At 32.2% G+C, this 15,910-nt stretch overlaps 1 protein-coding gene across 4 annotated transcripts in view; it reads left to right on the forward strand.

Annotated features, from left to right (window-relative positions):
* MYCBP2 (MYC binding protein 2) overlaps positions 1-15,910 on the forward strand; it is a 269,414-nt gene that overhangs the window by 78,936 nt on the left and 174,568 nt on the right. For all 4 annotated transcript variants that reach the window (XM_077750063.1, XM_077750062.1, XM_077750060.1 and 1 more), the window contains exons 16-18: positions 1,262-1,407; positions 1,725-1,826; positions 9,297-9,404. In XM_077750063.1, the coding sequence (XP_077606189.1) occupies positions 1,262-1,407; positions 1,725-1,826; positions 9,297-9,404 (356 nt within the window). The remainder of the gene's footprint in view (positions 1-1,261; positions 1,408-1,724; positions 1,827-9,296; positions 9,405-15,910) is intronic.

The following is a 15,910-nucleotide window of genomic DNA, read 5'->3' on the forward strand; positions in this document are numbered from 1 at the left end:
CCAGGACATTCTGCACCATTAAAAATGACTTCAATTATTATAAAATTGTGACTGTATATCTTAGAATAAATTAAGAATGCCACATTATCTTTTAAACAGTTCCCACAGGCAATTCTATAGGGCAGATCATCAGTTTTTACTCCAGTGGTTAGTGATCATCCAAAATGTCAGTAATGCTTGCATTTTAAACCCAGGAATTTCACAGGGCACCTAGCTGTGTCTTTCAAAATTGCTGCCAGGTAGATCCTTTCCCTTGCACCACCACAAACCTGGATAACCATAGGCTCAGCTCAGCAAAGCTGTCTAAACATTTTTAGTTCCAATCCAACAAATGACATGAAAGCTATGACTTCTGCATATACAAAATATGTGACTAAGAGGTTAGTTGTTCACTGACCCTGTAGCCAACTTCTGGGAGTGTTGTAGTCTTCCTTATGTTATAATCAGATGTCACACATCAGTTCACAACTGATAAGAAAAGGACAAAGAAGATGGAAAAGAACAGGTGATTGGACACAGTGAAAGGAGTGGATGAGAGATGAAGGCATATAAAGAAGGGAGGGAAAAGGAGACTTAATGTATGAAGCTGGCAAGCTGGGCTCACTTATTGATGGCTATCCACACCTTCCTTAAGTTAGTTGATGGAGAATAGTGTGGTTTGGTAACCAACAAACCCATCCAGATCATTTAATAGTAAACTGCTGGTGCTTTACTAATTGTGATAACTTTTAAAAATATTTGTTAATAGTCGTTTTGAAGATAGCAAGAATCCATTTGTGTTTTTTGTAGGAATATACCAGTTATACCCATGAGGAGCTTATTCATAAACTCTTGTGGTTTTTTTTTTAAGTTTATTTATTTATTTTGAGAAAGAGCAAACGCACACGCGCATGTGAGAGCCGGGGAGAGGCAGAGAGAGAGAGAGAGAGAATGAATGAGAATCCCAAGCAGGCTTCACACTGTCAGTGCAAAGCTTGACCTGGGGCTTAAACTCACTAACCGTGAGATTCATGACCTGAGCCAAAACCGGGAGTCAGACACTTAACTGTTTGAACCATCCAGGTGCCCCTAAATTCTTGTTTTTTGTTATTCCATCCATTCATATCTATTCAGTTCTTTAAAATGGGCACGTCCTGATCTAAAGGAGTGTTATCATTGCAGACTCATGTAACTTAATTTCAAAAACGCAGAAAAGATGGTTATAGAAAAGAGTTTTAAGGAAAGAGTGGATTTCAGGTAATTTTTTTTTCTTTTTTTAAAGAATCTGTGGGTGTGGTTCCGGAGAATCTGGCTGTGCTGTTTGTGGATGTTGCAAGGCATGTGCAAGAGAGTTGGATGGTCAGGAGGCAAGACAAAGAGGAATTCTTGATGCCGTCAAAGAGATGATACCTTTAGATCTTCTGTTAGGTAATTTGATGGATTGTATGATACATCTTGTCCTCAGCTTAGTAATGGAACAGTTTATATTAGTATATGTTAAAAAATTAATAGTTAACTATTCAGTACTGCTTGTATGGTAACTGACAATATGCCATTAATTAAATGATAAGGTTCTTTTTCTTTTTTTTGCTAAGATTCTTCGAGTAAAAATAATTTGTGTTTGCATTAGTGTTTTGTTAGCTTTTACTTTCTTGAATTTCATATAGTTGTCTCATAATTATTATTGTATCTATATGTGTTTTTTTTGTTTGTTTTTTGTTTTTGTTTTTTGGTAAATCATCTAGCTGTCCCAGTACCTGGGGTTAACATTGAGGAACACCTTCAGTTACGACAAGAAGAAAAAAGGCAGCGTGTAATCAGGAGACACAGATTAGAGGAAGGAAGAGGTAAGATGTAGCTGCATCAATTTTCTTACTCTGTGCTTAGACCCCTGAAAAGTTTATAGTAACTCATGAAAATAATATGAAAATATTCAGGGTAAAAAGTTATGCTAATCAATAGGGTGTTTACAGAAAAAGGCAACCATATTAAGAATTGTGCCCTCTGTCACTAGCAATGACAACTTTAAAAAAAAATATATGAACTATAAACACCGGTGTTTTACTCAGAGTTTGGACTCGTGGTTGTTATTTAACCGTGAACAACGAATTAATTTAATAATAGTATTTTAGTTTCTGTTTTCTTAGAAATCTATGATCATTATCATTTGAGCATGTTTCCAACATTCTTCTTTCAATCCAGTGCATAATTATGCTTTTATATACCTTTTTTGAAAAAAGCTTTTCCTGGTTATGAACAGTAAGGGTAAATTGGAGAGTTTGCAGGTTTTAATTGGAAAGATAGATATATTGTTTCTCTTTTGCTTATTGTTTATGACCCTTTCTCAGCCTGAAAATACATTTCACTGTGGTTATAATAGATATCTTAGTATACATCCAACAAGGAGAGATCAACATAAATATCTCTAAAGCTGTTGTTGCCCAGTAAAATCTTTTCTTTGTAGGATTGAGACAGATGGTTAGAGAGATCTGTGATTTTATTCCTCTGCTAGACAAAATCTTGATTGGAAATATTTACTGATATTGTATATTTTAAATGCTGACTAGAAATGACATGATTTGACAAATGAGATAAAACCAATTATCCATTTAACTGCCATTACAGATTTTTTTCTAGGCACTTTTTTTAACCTAAAGTGGAGTAAGTCATAAAATATATATATATATATATATATCACACATGTGTAAATTCTGTTTTTATGAAACTTAAGTTGTAAAACATACACTTGGAACTTGAAGACTGTTCATTATAGGATCTGATAAAGAACATTGATTGATTGACACAGGAATATTTGCTATTAGTTTGGCTGTGTTTACATAAAATTATTACCTTTCAAAACAATTCATGTTAATGAGAATGTGTATACTATCATTATTTACATTATATAAATATGGGGGAAATTGCATATTAAATGTTTTATAGAAAGTAGGGTAAAATTTAAGTTCTAGGTCTTCATGACATCGTAATTGAGTGCTAATTTCTTTTAATGATATTATTTGTTTAAGGATAATTATCAATGTCTACAATGTTACTACCTGCTTTGTCTTTTTTGGGGAAATAGTAGGTTGAATCATATGACTTGATCTACAAAAACCAGCAATTTCTTATGTACCAACCAAAGTATAGCAGATCTTTATGATGACATGTAATTACTTGTTATGTATTGTGTTAATTATTTTCTCCTTCTATAAAAAAGCTATTCTTTTCTAGCTAGTATATATTTACATAATAGAAGTAAAAGAACACCGATTATGCATTAGTTCAACAAAATTTTGTTATTGCAGAATATTCTTTTGCCATTTATTTATTTATTAAAGTTTATTGTTTATTTTGAGAGAGAGAAAGAGAACAGCATCAGGGGAGACAGAGAGAGAGGGAGAGAGAGAATCCCAAACAGGCTCTGCACTATCAGCTTGGAGCCTGACAGGGGGCTTGAACTCGACATGGGGCTTGAACTCACAATCCCTGAGATCATGACCTGAGTGGAAATCAAAAGTAGGACACTTAACCAACTGAGCCAATGAGGTGCTCCCTGCCGTTTATTTTAAAATGTTTCATAGACCTTTAAAACCTAAACTCGAACCTTTTAAAGGTTTAAAAAACTCCATTATTTAAATACTTACAGAAATTCTATTACTGTATTTGATTTTACCAACACAGAATTATGTTGTAGGCAATTCATGTATATTTTCTGACAAGTCCATTTTGTCTGCATTCGTCAGGATATAGAAAGACTTCTTCAGATTATTGGTGCACAAAAATTTTGTTGTTGTTGTTTTTTTGGTTGAGCTCTTTCTTCCACATACCATCTTTCATTTCTGTTAAAATACAATATGTAGTAAATATCTTTTCTTAATGGGTTAGGATCTTCATTTTGAACCTTAATTATGGCATTAGTTGCCTTACACACTACTGACATTTGTGCATACTAGAGCTATGTCCTTGCTTTGCACAGTCACCATGGTTACTGTGGAACTCATGCAGTGAGGACATAGTTGCAATCTGCATTGTGTTTCATTTACCACAGTACAGTGCAGAAAGAAGCATGCTTAGAAATTTTATTTTGTAAAAATACTTTTAAATGAGAATTTCAGCTTTGTACCCCCTTTTTAAAAGTCAAACTTCAGGGGAACTTGAGTGGCTCTGTTAGTTAAGTGTCCCGACTCTTGATTTCAGCTTAGGTCATGATCTCATAGTCATGAGATGGAGCCCTATAGGGGGCTCTGCACTGAGTGTGGAACCTGCTTAAGATCCCCTTCNCTCTCAAAAAAATTTTAAAAAGTCAAACTTCAGATTCTTATTCAATGATTTTAGAAAATTCTTATATTAAATAGTTGAAAACCAGTGTGTTGATAGGATACTTTTATATTATCTTTATATTCTTTCCCAGCATATCGTTATAAGCAATTTTCTAAGAAATTTTATAGGAAAGAAAAATATTTATAAGAAAGCAAAATAAAATGTACATGGAATTATACTCACACTTGCATAGGAAAAAAGCTAGAAAAGTAAATACCAAAATGTTAGTAGTGTTTTTTTTCCTGAAAAGTAAGTTTACAGGCGATTTTGTATTTTGTTCCTTATGATGTGTAATCTCTAATATGTGTATTACTTTATAAACAAAATAAGAGTTATGTTTTAAAACTTAAGCCATTGTTTCTTAAAAAAAAAAGACTATTCTAAGGCATTGATACTTTACCTTTGCTTTTTAAAAAATATTTTTGTTTTAATTGAATGGAGCAATCCTTTTCAGGTACTGTGCTCTTTTCAATATGTTAGGGCAGTGGTTCTCAAAGTGGTCTCAAAGGGACCAGCATCACTGGGCACTTATTACAATTGCCTATTCTCAAACCCCACCTCAGACCTACTGAATCAGAAATTCAGGGAGCAGAGCCCAGCAAACTGTGTTTGAACAAGCCTACCAGGTAATTCTGTGTATGCTAAAGTGTGAGAACTGCTCCAGGGACCTTCTACATCAGAATACCTGGGCCTGAGTCAGAATTTCTGCATTCTGCTTAAGGAGCTACAGAGTATTGTTTGTTTTGTTTTGTCTTCACAAGGAAGACGAATGCCAAATAAGTTTTTAGTGTTCCAACTGGCACACATACCTGTGGGGATTTTTTCCTTAGCCTTTACTTAGTACATTTTAGATGCTAACCGTTTAGTGATGTTGGTAATTACACTCATTAGTAATTGTCTTTTACCTGTGTTGAAATTTCATAACTTCAGGATTAAGTTATACTAAATTATTTTACTTGATTCATCTCTCCCATCCTATTTATCAAGTTTGTGTTATTTCAGAGTTGATCTGAATTTTAGAACCTAGTTCTTGTATTAAAACTTGGCTTGGACTCAGGCCTATAGATATAATTTAGCTGCTGTTTCTGACATAGTCTTCTATAATGGAATATGCTTTTGAAACCTGAAAGAGCAGTGGTATTACTAAATTTTTACTATTTTAGAACTTTGTGTTTATATTTCTTATATTATTCTTTTTGATAATATTTTTCTTAAATGTATATTCTTAGGTACCAGTGTATTCATGTACATATTTTGTTTTATTGACATTTGTGATAATTTTTAAAACCTTTTAGTTTATACAGGGTTTATGATATTTAGATTCTCTATGTCTTATTTTAACTTTATTGGTGAAATGCTTGTCCATGGAATTTTTAAGTAAAACTCTAATTCATCAGAAGAACTGCTGGGTGATTGTATCAATGATCTTATCTTTATATTCCTTCTTAGTGCTCTATTGTAGGGAAAAACTAAGCTCAAATAATGTTGGCTATTTTCCTTTTTTTCTTTTCCTCTTAATGTCCTCAAACTTCCAAAATTGTGAGCTGTAGTGGGTGAGCTTATATCCTGGCTTGCCTGGGAGTCCCATTTTATGCTGACTGTCCAGGCCCTCTTAACTCTCAGTAGAGTTTCAGTTTGAAAACAGGTTATGTGGCTAGAAAGGATGTATAGCTTGGCAGTTCAGAGTAAAGATTCTGAAGTTAGTCTTTGTTTCAGATCCTGGCTTTTTAAGTTTTGCTGGGGATAGATTACCCTGGAGTTTACTCACTCTGAACCTTCATTTCCTTACCTTTAAAATGAGGGTGACGACTGTACATACCTGAGTAGGGATGCTAGGGAGTATTAAATGATATGCATAAAAATGCCTGATATAGACTAAACCCAAAGTAAATATTTGATAATGATAATAATGGTAATGATAATGATGATGCTAGTGGAGTTGGGGTATTTAGTGGACTTGTATTTTCTTTGGATTTGATTCTTTTCTAGCCCTGGCCTTGACTTGATTGCTTTTCTCACAACATTGTATGCTAATCACAACACTTTGGTTATTATTAACAAAACCCCCACAGCTTCTGTAGAATAAGACAGGTTCCATTTTGTTAGGGGAAAAAATCATTTTATTATAGTTACAAGTTAGAATGTAAAAACAAATCTATTATAGTTAGTCTAATTTCAGAGTAATTGAGTTGGGTTGCTATTGATTTTTAAGCCCCTAAAGTTATTAAGTTTTCTTGATTTGACATATCAAATCCAATATTGTTGATCTTTCAATGTTTCATGAAAGTCCCTTTTTAAATTAAAATATATAAAGCCTCTCTTTACTCCTTTTTTCTGGTTCCTACCCCCATTTCCCCCCATATCTGTGAACCTTTGTACTTCTACTACTACTTTTATTAGGTCTCAGGATATGAATTATTTTCTACTCTTGTACCCTGAAACTCCCTATGTGCCCATCCTTAAGGTTCGCTGGCTGCCCCTTAAAATGCTTAATTGTGTCATAACACACAGTCATAATTTCTTGTTGAGTTGTGCATAAACTCTTCGTCTCTCTCATTAGACTGTGATAGCAGAGATAGGGTCTTGTTTTTCCAAGAGTTCCCAGGACTTAGTGTGGTGCCTGAAATTGGTCAGTACTAGTTATGTCTTTGTTGACTAATTGAAAATATTTCAGGAGTTCTCATGACCTTTACAATAAAGTTTCATGGTATAAAAAGACTTTAATTATTATATGTATTTCCAAATTCATTTCCCACCACTGTCTGCTTCATAACCCTATATTCCATCCATTTCAATGATGTGTGTTTTTAATAACTATATAATATTGTTTTACCTCTGAATGCTTTTACAAATCCTGTTTCTTTTGCCTGGATTGTCCTCTCTTCTCTTCCTTCTCTCTTGGCAAACTTTTTCTCATTCTTTCACCCAAGTTGAGTGATCAGTTTTCATCCTTCAGGATGTGTATGAATATCCTTTATCAAACATATTGTAATTCTTGGTTTGTATTTCTTTCTTCCCTAATGGACTGAATTCTGAGATCTGTGTCTTTGTCATGATATTCATGATACATGATATCTGATATCTATTACATTAAAGATAAAAAATGGCAAATAAATACGAAAAATTATTTCAGTCCATGGGACACAAGAGTGTTTTAGAACCTGATAGTCTGGTATTATAAATGGTGATTTAAATTGAGCTCAGATGTTATACTTTCTAGGTGTAATTGCCTGTGAGCATTCTTAATTTTTATATCAAAAGATTCTAAAAAGATTGAATTTAGTGAGAAGCTCAACATCTATGATTATGGGTATAGTATTTTATGGGAAGAAATAATATCCCAAGCAGACTATAGAATTCAGAAAAGGGTAATATAACTTAATATTACTGTTATTTTGATATTTATAATTCATTTGGGTAGTTAGAAAGTGTATTATGCTTTTTAGAGTGATTTATATTATTTGCTTTGGTAAATTAACTGAAAATGAATGCATGTTGAAGAAATAAGACATTTTGTTCGTATTTGTATAATCTTAGCTTGAAAATAACTGTTACTACATTACTAGGAAATAATATTTCATTTTTCTATTAACTTTAGCATATTTCTATCTATAGTAATCATAGGATATGTTATTCTTGGTTTTTCATAGAACTGGTGCTGTTTGCATTTTTATCTCTCTTGAGAGATAATTAGAATATATTTTTTCTACCCATTTTTTAATATTTGATGAAGGGTGCTGTGATGTTGAAATTTATTATAGGGCAATAGTTTTATATTGTACCATTGTTAGAAAAAATAATTATAGCTGAAGAGGTATAGAGAATCAAGAAAAAACTGGCTTTAATTAAAAATAGTGCTTATATACTGTCAATTCCTTTTTCATATACTGGTAACTTCTTAACTGTCAAATGTAGAATATTTTGGAATTTGCAGGCATTTTTGATGTTCCTCAAACTCAAAGAACGTGTAATTCTATAAGAACTAAAATTTTAAGATACAATTTAAAGATTTCCATTCTTTTCAAGCTAAATGATAATAAGGAAAAACAAATTTTAAATTTTATTGAAATTAATTTTGCTATTGGTTTTGTTTTTTCTTGGCTATAAGAGGAAATAACTATAATCTGTATGAATGTGCATTTGTATATATGTATTTACATACAAATAGTAGAACTTCAGAAAGAAACTATTTTATCAGAGAATCATAAATGTTCCAAATGTTAACTTGGGTTTATTCCCCCCTTCTTCATCAATATGAAGTTCAGCTTATCCTTGTTTCTGATTTTGTGTATGTGGTTACAGAAATCACATATAGTTAGATTTATTCTTCTTAGAAAATTAAATATATCATCTATAATCCTGTCTTCATAAAGTAGTGATTTAATACATGCATACATACACACGTGTGTGCGTCCATATGTGTATATGCATGTATCAGATCATAGTAATTTTGGTTTGGTTTGTTTTTTTGCTATTTTGATTTCTTACCTCTGACAAAATGTACTTAAGTCAGTAACATTTATCTTGGTTTGTGGCAAGATTGATGTGGATATTAAATCTTGAAGACTGTTAACATTTAATCATTTAAAAATTAGTGAGTTTTGTTATTTTAATAGGAAAGACATTTGTTTTCAATGAATGCTTGGTTTACTAAGTTTGAATATATATGATATTAAAAGTGTAATATAATTTGATTTATTCTAATAGAATTCTCTGATTATATACTTGAGACTTAGTAATTACATGATATTTTTATGAATATAAAAGATAGAAATTATACTTTATCAACTGTATTTCAGACATTAAAACTTGATTGTGGAATGGTGAATAGGTTATGATTGGGGTTTGGGAGATTACGTAGGGGGATTAGGAGACAAGTATAATGTCTAAAACAGTAAAGAATACATTTCCATGCTTTTAGTTTGAATTATTTTTGTTCATTGTAGTGTTTTCATTTTGTGAGCTTTTCTATGCACATACAAAATGTTTCTCCTCAGGCCCCCTTGTATTTGCTGGTCCTATTTTTATGAACCATCGAGAACAGGCTCTAGCCAGACTCAGATCCCATCCAGCTCAGCTAAAGCATAAACGGGACAAGCACAAAGGTATTTGGTCTTCCTTATCAATTAGGTGGGATACTTCCCCAGTTTCCTCCACTCACTTAAATTTTGTCTCTGGGAAAATGCACAAACCTAATTCTTCTACTTTGCTTCTATCATTATATAGCCTGAGGAGAAAGAACATGCTGAAAGTTGTACTGTTTGTCAGTGACTGTCAATCTTATTTCTTTTTATTTGTTAACTTTAATAAAGAAGACATTTTACAGTGTATCTTTTTCTTTACCATTTCTTTTCAAATTTCATAAAGTTAAAGGAAAATGGAAAAATAATTATTTCTTTCTATTTTTTATTCTTTATTATCTGCTCTTATATGACTGCTATCTGACATTTTATAGTCCTTTTTAAAAAATATGCTGTTTGCTTTAGAATTAACAAAATTACTAAATTCAGTGTATAAAGTGATAGAGAGTTGACTGCTATTATGCTTTTCCATTTTATTTTAACATTAAAGTTTACATTTACAATGCACACGAACTACTTGGTATTTGAGTTAAGTGGTGATAGATGTAAGCAAAGAGTGAGTTATGTAGACCTATTCTAGTCCTTGAAAACTGTCAGAGGTCTAAACAAGTCTGTGAATGACTAGCAGTCCATTTCTGTGTAATTCTTTGAGATCTCACCATTCTGAATTAATCAGAAATATTCTTCAAGGAAGCTTATTTTCTTTTAAACTACAGCTATGGGTCTTTTAAACTACCAGGTCAGGAAAGAATTTAATCCAGAGAGTTTATAAATTTATTTATTAATTCTGCCTTGAATCATGGCATGTGACAAGTTTAACTAACAGTTGCTGTTTTCTTAAATGCCCAAGATACACCCTGCAAAATAGAAGAGAAAGTTTTAAAAATATACGATCCATATAGACAAATTACTCTGTTTTGTGTCTTGTTTTTTCCTTTGCTACAAAACTAATTACAGACTAATTTTATTTTTAAACTTTCACATGCAATATATTATAATCCACTTTATTTACATTTGCCTCTCTTGGTTTATCAGTTTGCCACTCAAAGCAGAAGCACCAAACAAACAAACAAAACACCTGTTATTAGCCAAAGCACAGGTAGAATACTATTTAAGATACATTTTATAGAAATTAAAATTGAGAATATTCTAAATCTAATGTGATTAACTATAGTAAAAATGTGATTGCTTTATTTACTGAGCTCTAATAATGCCATAAATATTTAAATCAAAGGAACAGTATTTACCATGTACTTACTATGTAAATTATTTTATTGCCAAAATCTCTGATCTCTTATATTATACTGCACCATTATTAGAATGGATTTTCTCAGTGTCTTCTTTTTACCCCCAGCTAATGGAACGTGGAGTTTTTCCAGTACTTTACCTAAAGTTCACATTCCATGAGACAGTTTAAAACTTTTTCAACTCCAAATTGGTATCTCATGGCCAATTTTGCAGAACCTGAAAATGAAATGCCAAATGAAGACTTTTTACAATGTCTCATTGATTAGCTATAGAAATTACTCAACAATAGTTCCATCTTAACTGCTACAGGTTTATTTTATAACCAAACTGCATATTTGTAGCAACCTCTTTAGAAGGACCTAAGTGTAGTATTACAGTATACAGCCAGTTGTGTGTATGCATATGTGTTTTTACCAGGTTTTAAGGTTTTGTAGACCTAAACAGTTTCATCTCTTTACCACCAAAATGAATTTAAAGTGTAGCTAATATCAAATGGTGCTATTTTATGTAAAGAGTATTGACTTACCACTCACTAATTCCTGTACACCCATGAATTCTCCTTTCCTTATTAGTCCCATTGCATTCACTGTCCCTGTCATTTAATCACCTCACGTGCTTTTACTCTTGCTACATAGAATCACAGTCTTTTAATAAATGTTTCCTACTTATATTTTTCTCTTTTTTCTTACCCTGGTTGTCTTCCACTGCGAAATTCACTATATTAATTGCTGTGTTCTGTCTTTCCTTTAATTACTTCGGTGGTACAAATTGTAGGATGGTAATAGTTAAAATTGCCTAGACTATGACTTTTTTATGGAGGTGTGGAGGTTAAGAAGTGCAGATTCATTGTTAACAGGAGTGAGTTCTAAGATGGAGAGTTACTGCCCGATTGGAGGGAATTCAGAGAAGGTTATGGAATCTATCCTGTTACAGGCAGCTTTTGACAGAGGCAAACTAGAGTATATAAGGCTTATTATATGTTAATAATAATATGTTATTATTATTATATTATGTATTATATAATAATAATATGTTAATAAGTCTAACATATAATCCATAAAACAGAGTAATTTGTTTCTAGATGATCATATTTCAGACAGATAACCTAGATTAACATTTGTTTCTGCTATTTAGTACCTTACATAGAAACACATTTTTATGTAGTACTCCTAGTTAGAACATCTGAATTGTTCTGGATATAAGTCTTGAAATCTGTCTTGAAGTGACCAGTGTGAAAATCCAAAGACTCACTGATAAACATCTGTGTGTATTTTACACCTATTTTCTGTTTAGAAATGGCATGGTGTAATGGAAGTATCATAGCCTTTGGAATTAGGCCTCAGTTTTAATCTCAGATTTGTCATTTATTATAATATATGGGTGTTCATAAATTTCATAATCACTTTGGCTTTAGTTTTCTTTATTTAAAAATAAGAATAATAATTCCTGATTTTGTTGATATGAAGGTTAAATTAATATATATGTGTATATATACATATATATTCCTTGCCAGTAGAAATCCTCCATGAATACTAGCTTTAATTCTTTGAATTCTTTGCTTTCTCTTTTAGAATTATCCAAAAGGCACAGAATTTGAGATTTGTTAAATATGTAATTAATTAGTTGATTTTTACAAAAGATTAAAGATGTCAGCCATTTGGTGGTGGTAAAACACATGAGCCTTATTTTTGGTCAAACTCCAAGACTCCTCTACTGTTTTTTACTTTGGACTGGTTCCTTAACCCTCCTAAGCCTTGGTTTTCCCAGCTGCAAAATGGAGTCACAATACTGATATCATTGGATTATTGTATTGATTTTTTAAAAAGCAACAGTAGTAAATACTGATTGAGCACTTCTTATGTATTATTTCACTTATTCCTCATAAGGACCTTGTGAGGTAAAGTATCATGATTGCTTTTTTATAGACGGGAAAGCTAAGAAAGACTTAAAGAAGACCCGGTGTCCTCTTGTCATACAACTAGCAAACAGTACAGCCAGGACTCCAGTCCAAGGCTTTTAGGCTTCAGTGCCCAAAAGTGCTTCTCCACTGTGCTATTTAAATTTTCAGTGTTTTCTTTTTATTTTTTTTTTAACGTTTTATTTATTCTTGAGAGACAGACAGAGAGACAGAGTGAGACAGAGCATGAGTGCAGGAGGGGCAGAGCGAGAGAGAGACACAGAATCCAAAGCAAGCTCCAGGCTCTGAGCTGTCAGCACCGGGCCTGATGTGGGGCTCAAACTCACAAACCACGAGATCATGACCTGAGCCAAAGTCAGACACCCAACCAACTGGGCCACCAGGTGCCCCTAAATTTTCAGTGTTTAGCACAGAGCAGGTGGATAGCAAATTGTAGTAGATAACTGCTTTGATGTTTAATTTTAGTGATTTTGCTCAAAGTACTCACTGTGTTTTGTGATACATTTTGTGATATGCATGACTCTAAGATTACCCAAAAAAGTGGAGATTTAAATAAAGATTAAAATTAAAAGTTAAAGTCCTTTAATTCCTGAATCTCCTTTCTCTGTGTATGTGCACAAATATGTATAAAAAATGTAGTACGTGTGTGTGTATGTATGTATATATATACACACGCACACACACACACATATATACATATAATACTTCAGATATATACATGTCGACACATCATAGCTATTATAGTTTCAGTATCATATGTGTATGAACATACTCAAATTAGGGGAAAATGCAGATATGCTTATCCCTAAATGTCCAGTTATAAGAATATTCAGACCTAATTATTTTTCCTGCAAATCTGAGATTAATTTTATTGCTGCTCATTAACACTTTACTGAATAATGAGCTCCAGCAGAATTAATCTTGTTGAATTTCACTTCCTGATTCTTGAATTGACACTGAAATTTTGGCTACTTAGCAGGTGCCTTTTTTTCTTTGATAACGTATAAATTTCTAAATTATTAGAAGCGTGCTTGATTTTTTTAACTGACATCAAATACCAGATGCAGATATATATTTTAAAAATTCTGCCACTGCTGATAATGATCAAGCACTTCATCTCTTTTTTTTTACTTGTGATGTTTTCACCATCTGTGATAATTGAGATTATTTTAAATAGTTGGATACAGGTTTGTTTAGATGAACTTGAACAAAATGTTTCAGATATATATATTTTTTTGCCTTTAAATAACAACTGCTCTTTTAATCACTGCGAGTTTGCTCAGCAAATTACTAGGTGTTTTTTTCCTCCTTCCCTGATGCTATGCCCCCATAGTGGGATTTATATCTGTATTAATTTCTGACTGAAAGGAGAGTGCAAAATGCTAAACTCTACGGTAAAATCTTCTAATTAAGCATCAGTACATCAATATAAAATAGAATGACACTTGTAATACTGAATTTAGTTAAGTCTGACAAAATCATATGAACACAGTTTGTTTTCTTTGTTAAATTAGATTTCATTTTAATAATTAAATATTTTTTACCAATTGAGATAAAGCAACAAAATATCTATACATCTGTCATCTTATTTAAATAGGTTTTTAGAAGATACTTATTCCTTTTAATTTAGGCCCTGTCTTTCCTGTCTTTCCTAGATGAGGAGTCTCTGAACTAAGATTGTATTTCACTTTGGATGGAGTGAGAAAATGTTGTGTTTTGTTTTTATTTTTTTTTTTAGCCCATTCAATCTAGCGGATTTGATTTGGCAAACCCACAATAGATAATTTAGCAAAAGAGGAGTCATATTCTTTATCCTATTATAGTAAAACCTCTCACTAATTCAGAATTTATTATACTTCAGATGCAGTATTTGTGATCTTCTTTGAGTAAAAAATTCAAAATAATTTCTTCCTCTGAATTTTCAGGGTCATACTTATAAGGGGAATCCTGTCTAAAATCACTAGCTTTTCAAACCAAGGGCTCAAGAAATGAAGGATTCCTTCAACGTGCCTTCAACCTCTGGGTCCAGCAATTAATTCTTGTATGTTAAAGGACTTTTATGTTTATGGTACATTTTTATGTAATATAGGCCTATTTTGAATTATAATGTAGGTAACCACATTTTATTTATTGTAGCCTTTAGTTTCATCTATAATCTGTACTGCTTGAAGGTATTAAAACTGAATTTTTACCCAAATATTCTATGATTAAGACCTTTATAGTAAGTCATCTGGGCCAATCCATTTCTGTTATTCCGAATTAGTGAGGTTTTACTGTCCTACTTTATAAAGAGCTTAAAGCTTTTTGAAATGATAGAAAGTTATTTAGTTATAAAACGGGAAGACATAATTTAGGCTAATCTTGTCCTAACTGGATTATTACTAAAAGTTAGAAATGTTAGATTAAAAAGAAAGGATAGCATTGGACATAAAATGATTTTATGTTATTCTGTCTAGCATTTTAAAATCGGCAATAAAAATTCAGATTTAGTTAAAAATGTGTGTCTGTGGATCCACATGTGTATCTGCACATTATACACACTTGTTTAGAGAGTGGCTTAGACTAATCAGTCTTTTGAAATTCCTTCCAGAATTAAATTTTATTGCATGTTCAAGAAATTTGAATCTTGATGATATAGAGGTCATATTTTAGTGATGTGTAGTTTTAGATTAGGAAAAAAGAATTGCCTCCCTTGTTTACACATTCCAAACTAAAGTTTTATATTCTGGAATGTAGTTTTTATTTTATGGTCAGAATGCCAGAATATTCAGTCAAATGTAAAAACTAGGTGGAGAGAAGAAGCGCTGAAGCAAGTTCAGGGGAGGAAATTATAGAAAGAAGGGAGAAGAAAAGAAGAAATGAAACAGAAGGATTTGGTTGAGAATGATGTTGGGGGGCCAGGAAAAGACCACAGAGCAGAATGGCTGAGGGGCAAAGTGAGGCAGGAAAGATGAAGAGAGTCAGCCATTGGATTACAGTCTATTGGATAAAGCTCTTTGGTCTTTGTAAATGTTTTAAAGTTCAGTTGAGTGTGTAGCAGTACTGATGGACAGGTTAGCCTTCTATGATGTTTGGGAAATCTAAGTCATTTGCAGGTCGACTGGAATATTTTTTTAAGTGGCTAATACTAACACTATCACTAAGTTTAAAATAATTGTTAAGTGACTTTGCATGCAGTTATTTTTAAGCAAACTAAAATTTCCCATGTAAACCATTTAGAATTTTGTTATTTGTATAATTTTATGACCCATTTACATTACATAACTGACTAGCTTAATAGGTTTTATCCATAACCAGATCTTGTCTCTGTTTTTATTGACCTAGTGATATTTGCAAACAGAAGTATGTAGTATATCTTTTCAAA

This window comes from Crocuta crocuta, unplaced genomic scaffold (genome assembly GCF_008692635.1).
Source record: "Crocuta crocuta isolate KB4526 unplaced genomic scaffold, BGI_CrCroc_1.0 scaffold189, whole genome shotgun sequence".
In the NCBI taxonomy this organism is placed as follows: Eukaryota; Metazoa; Chordata; class Mammalia; order Carnivora; family Hyaenidae; genus Crocuta; species Crocuta crocuta.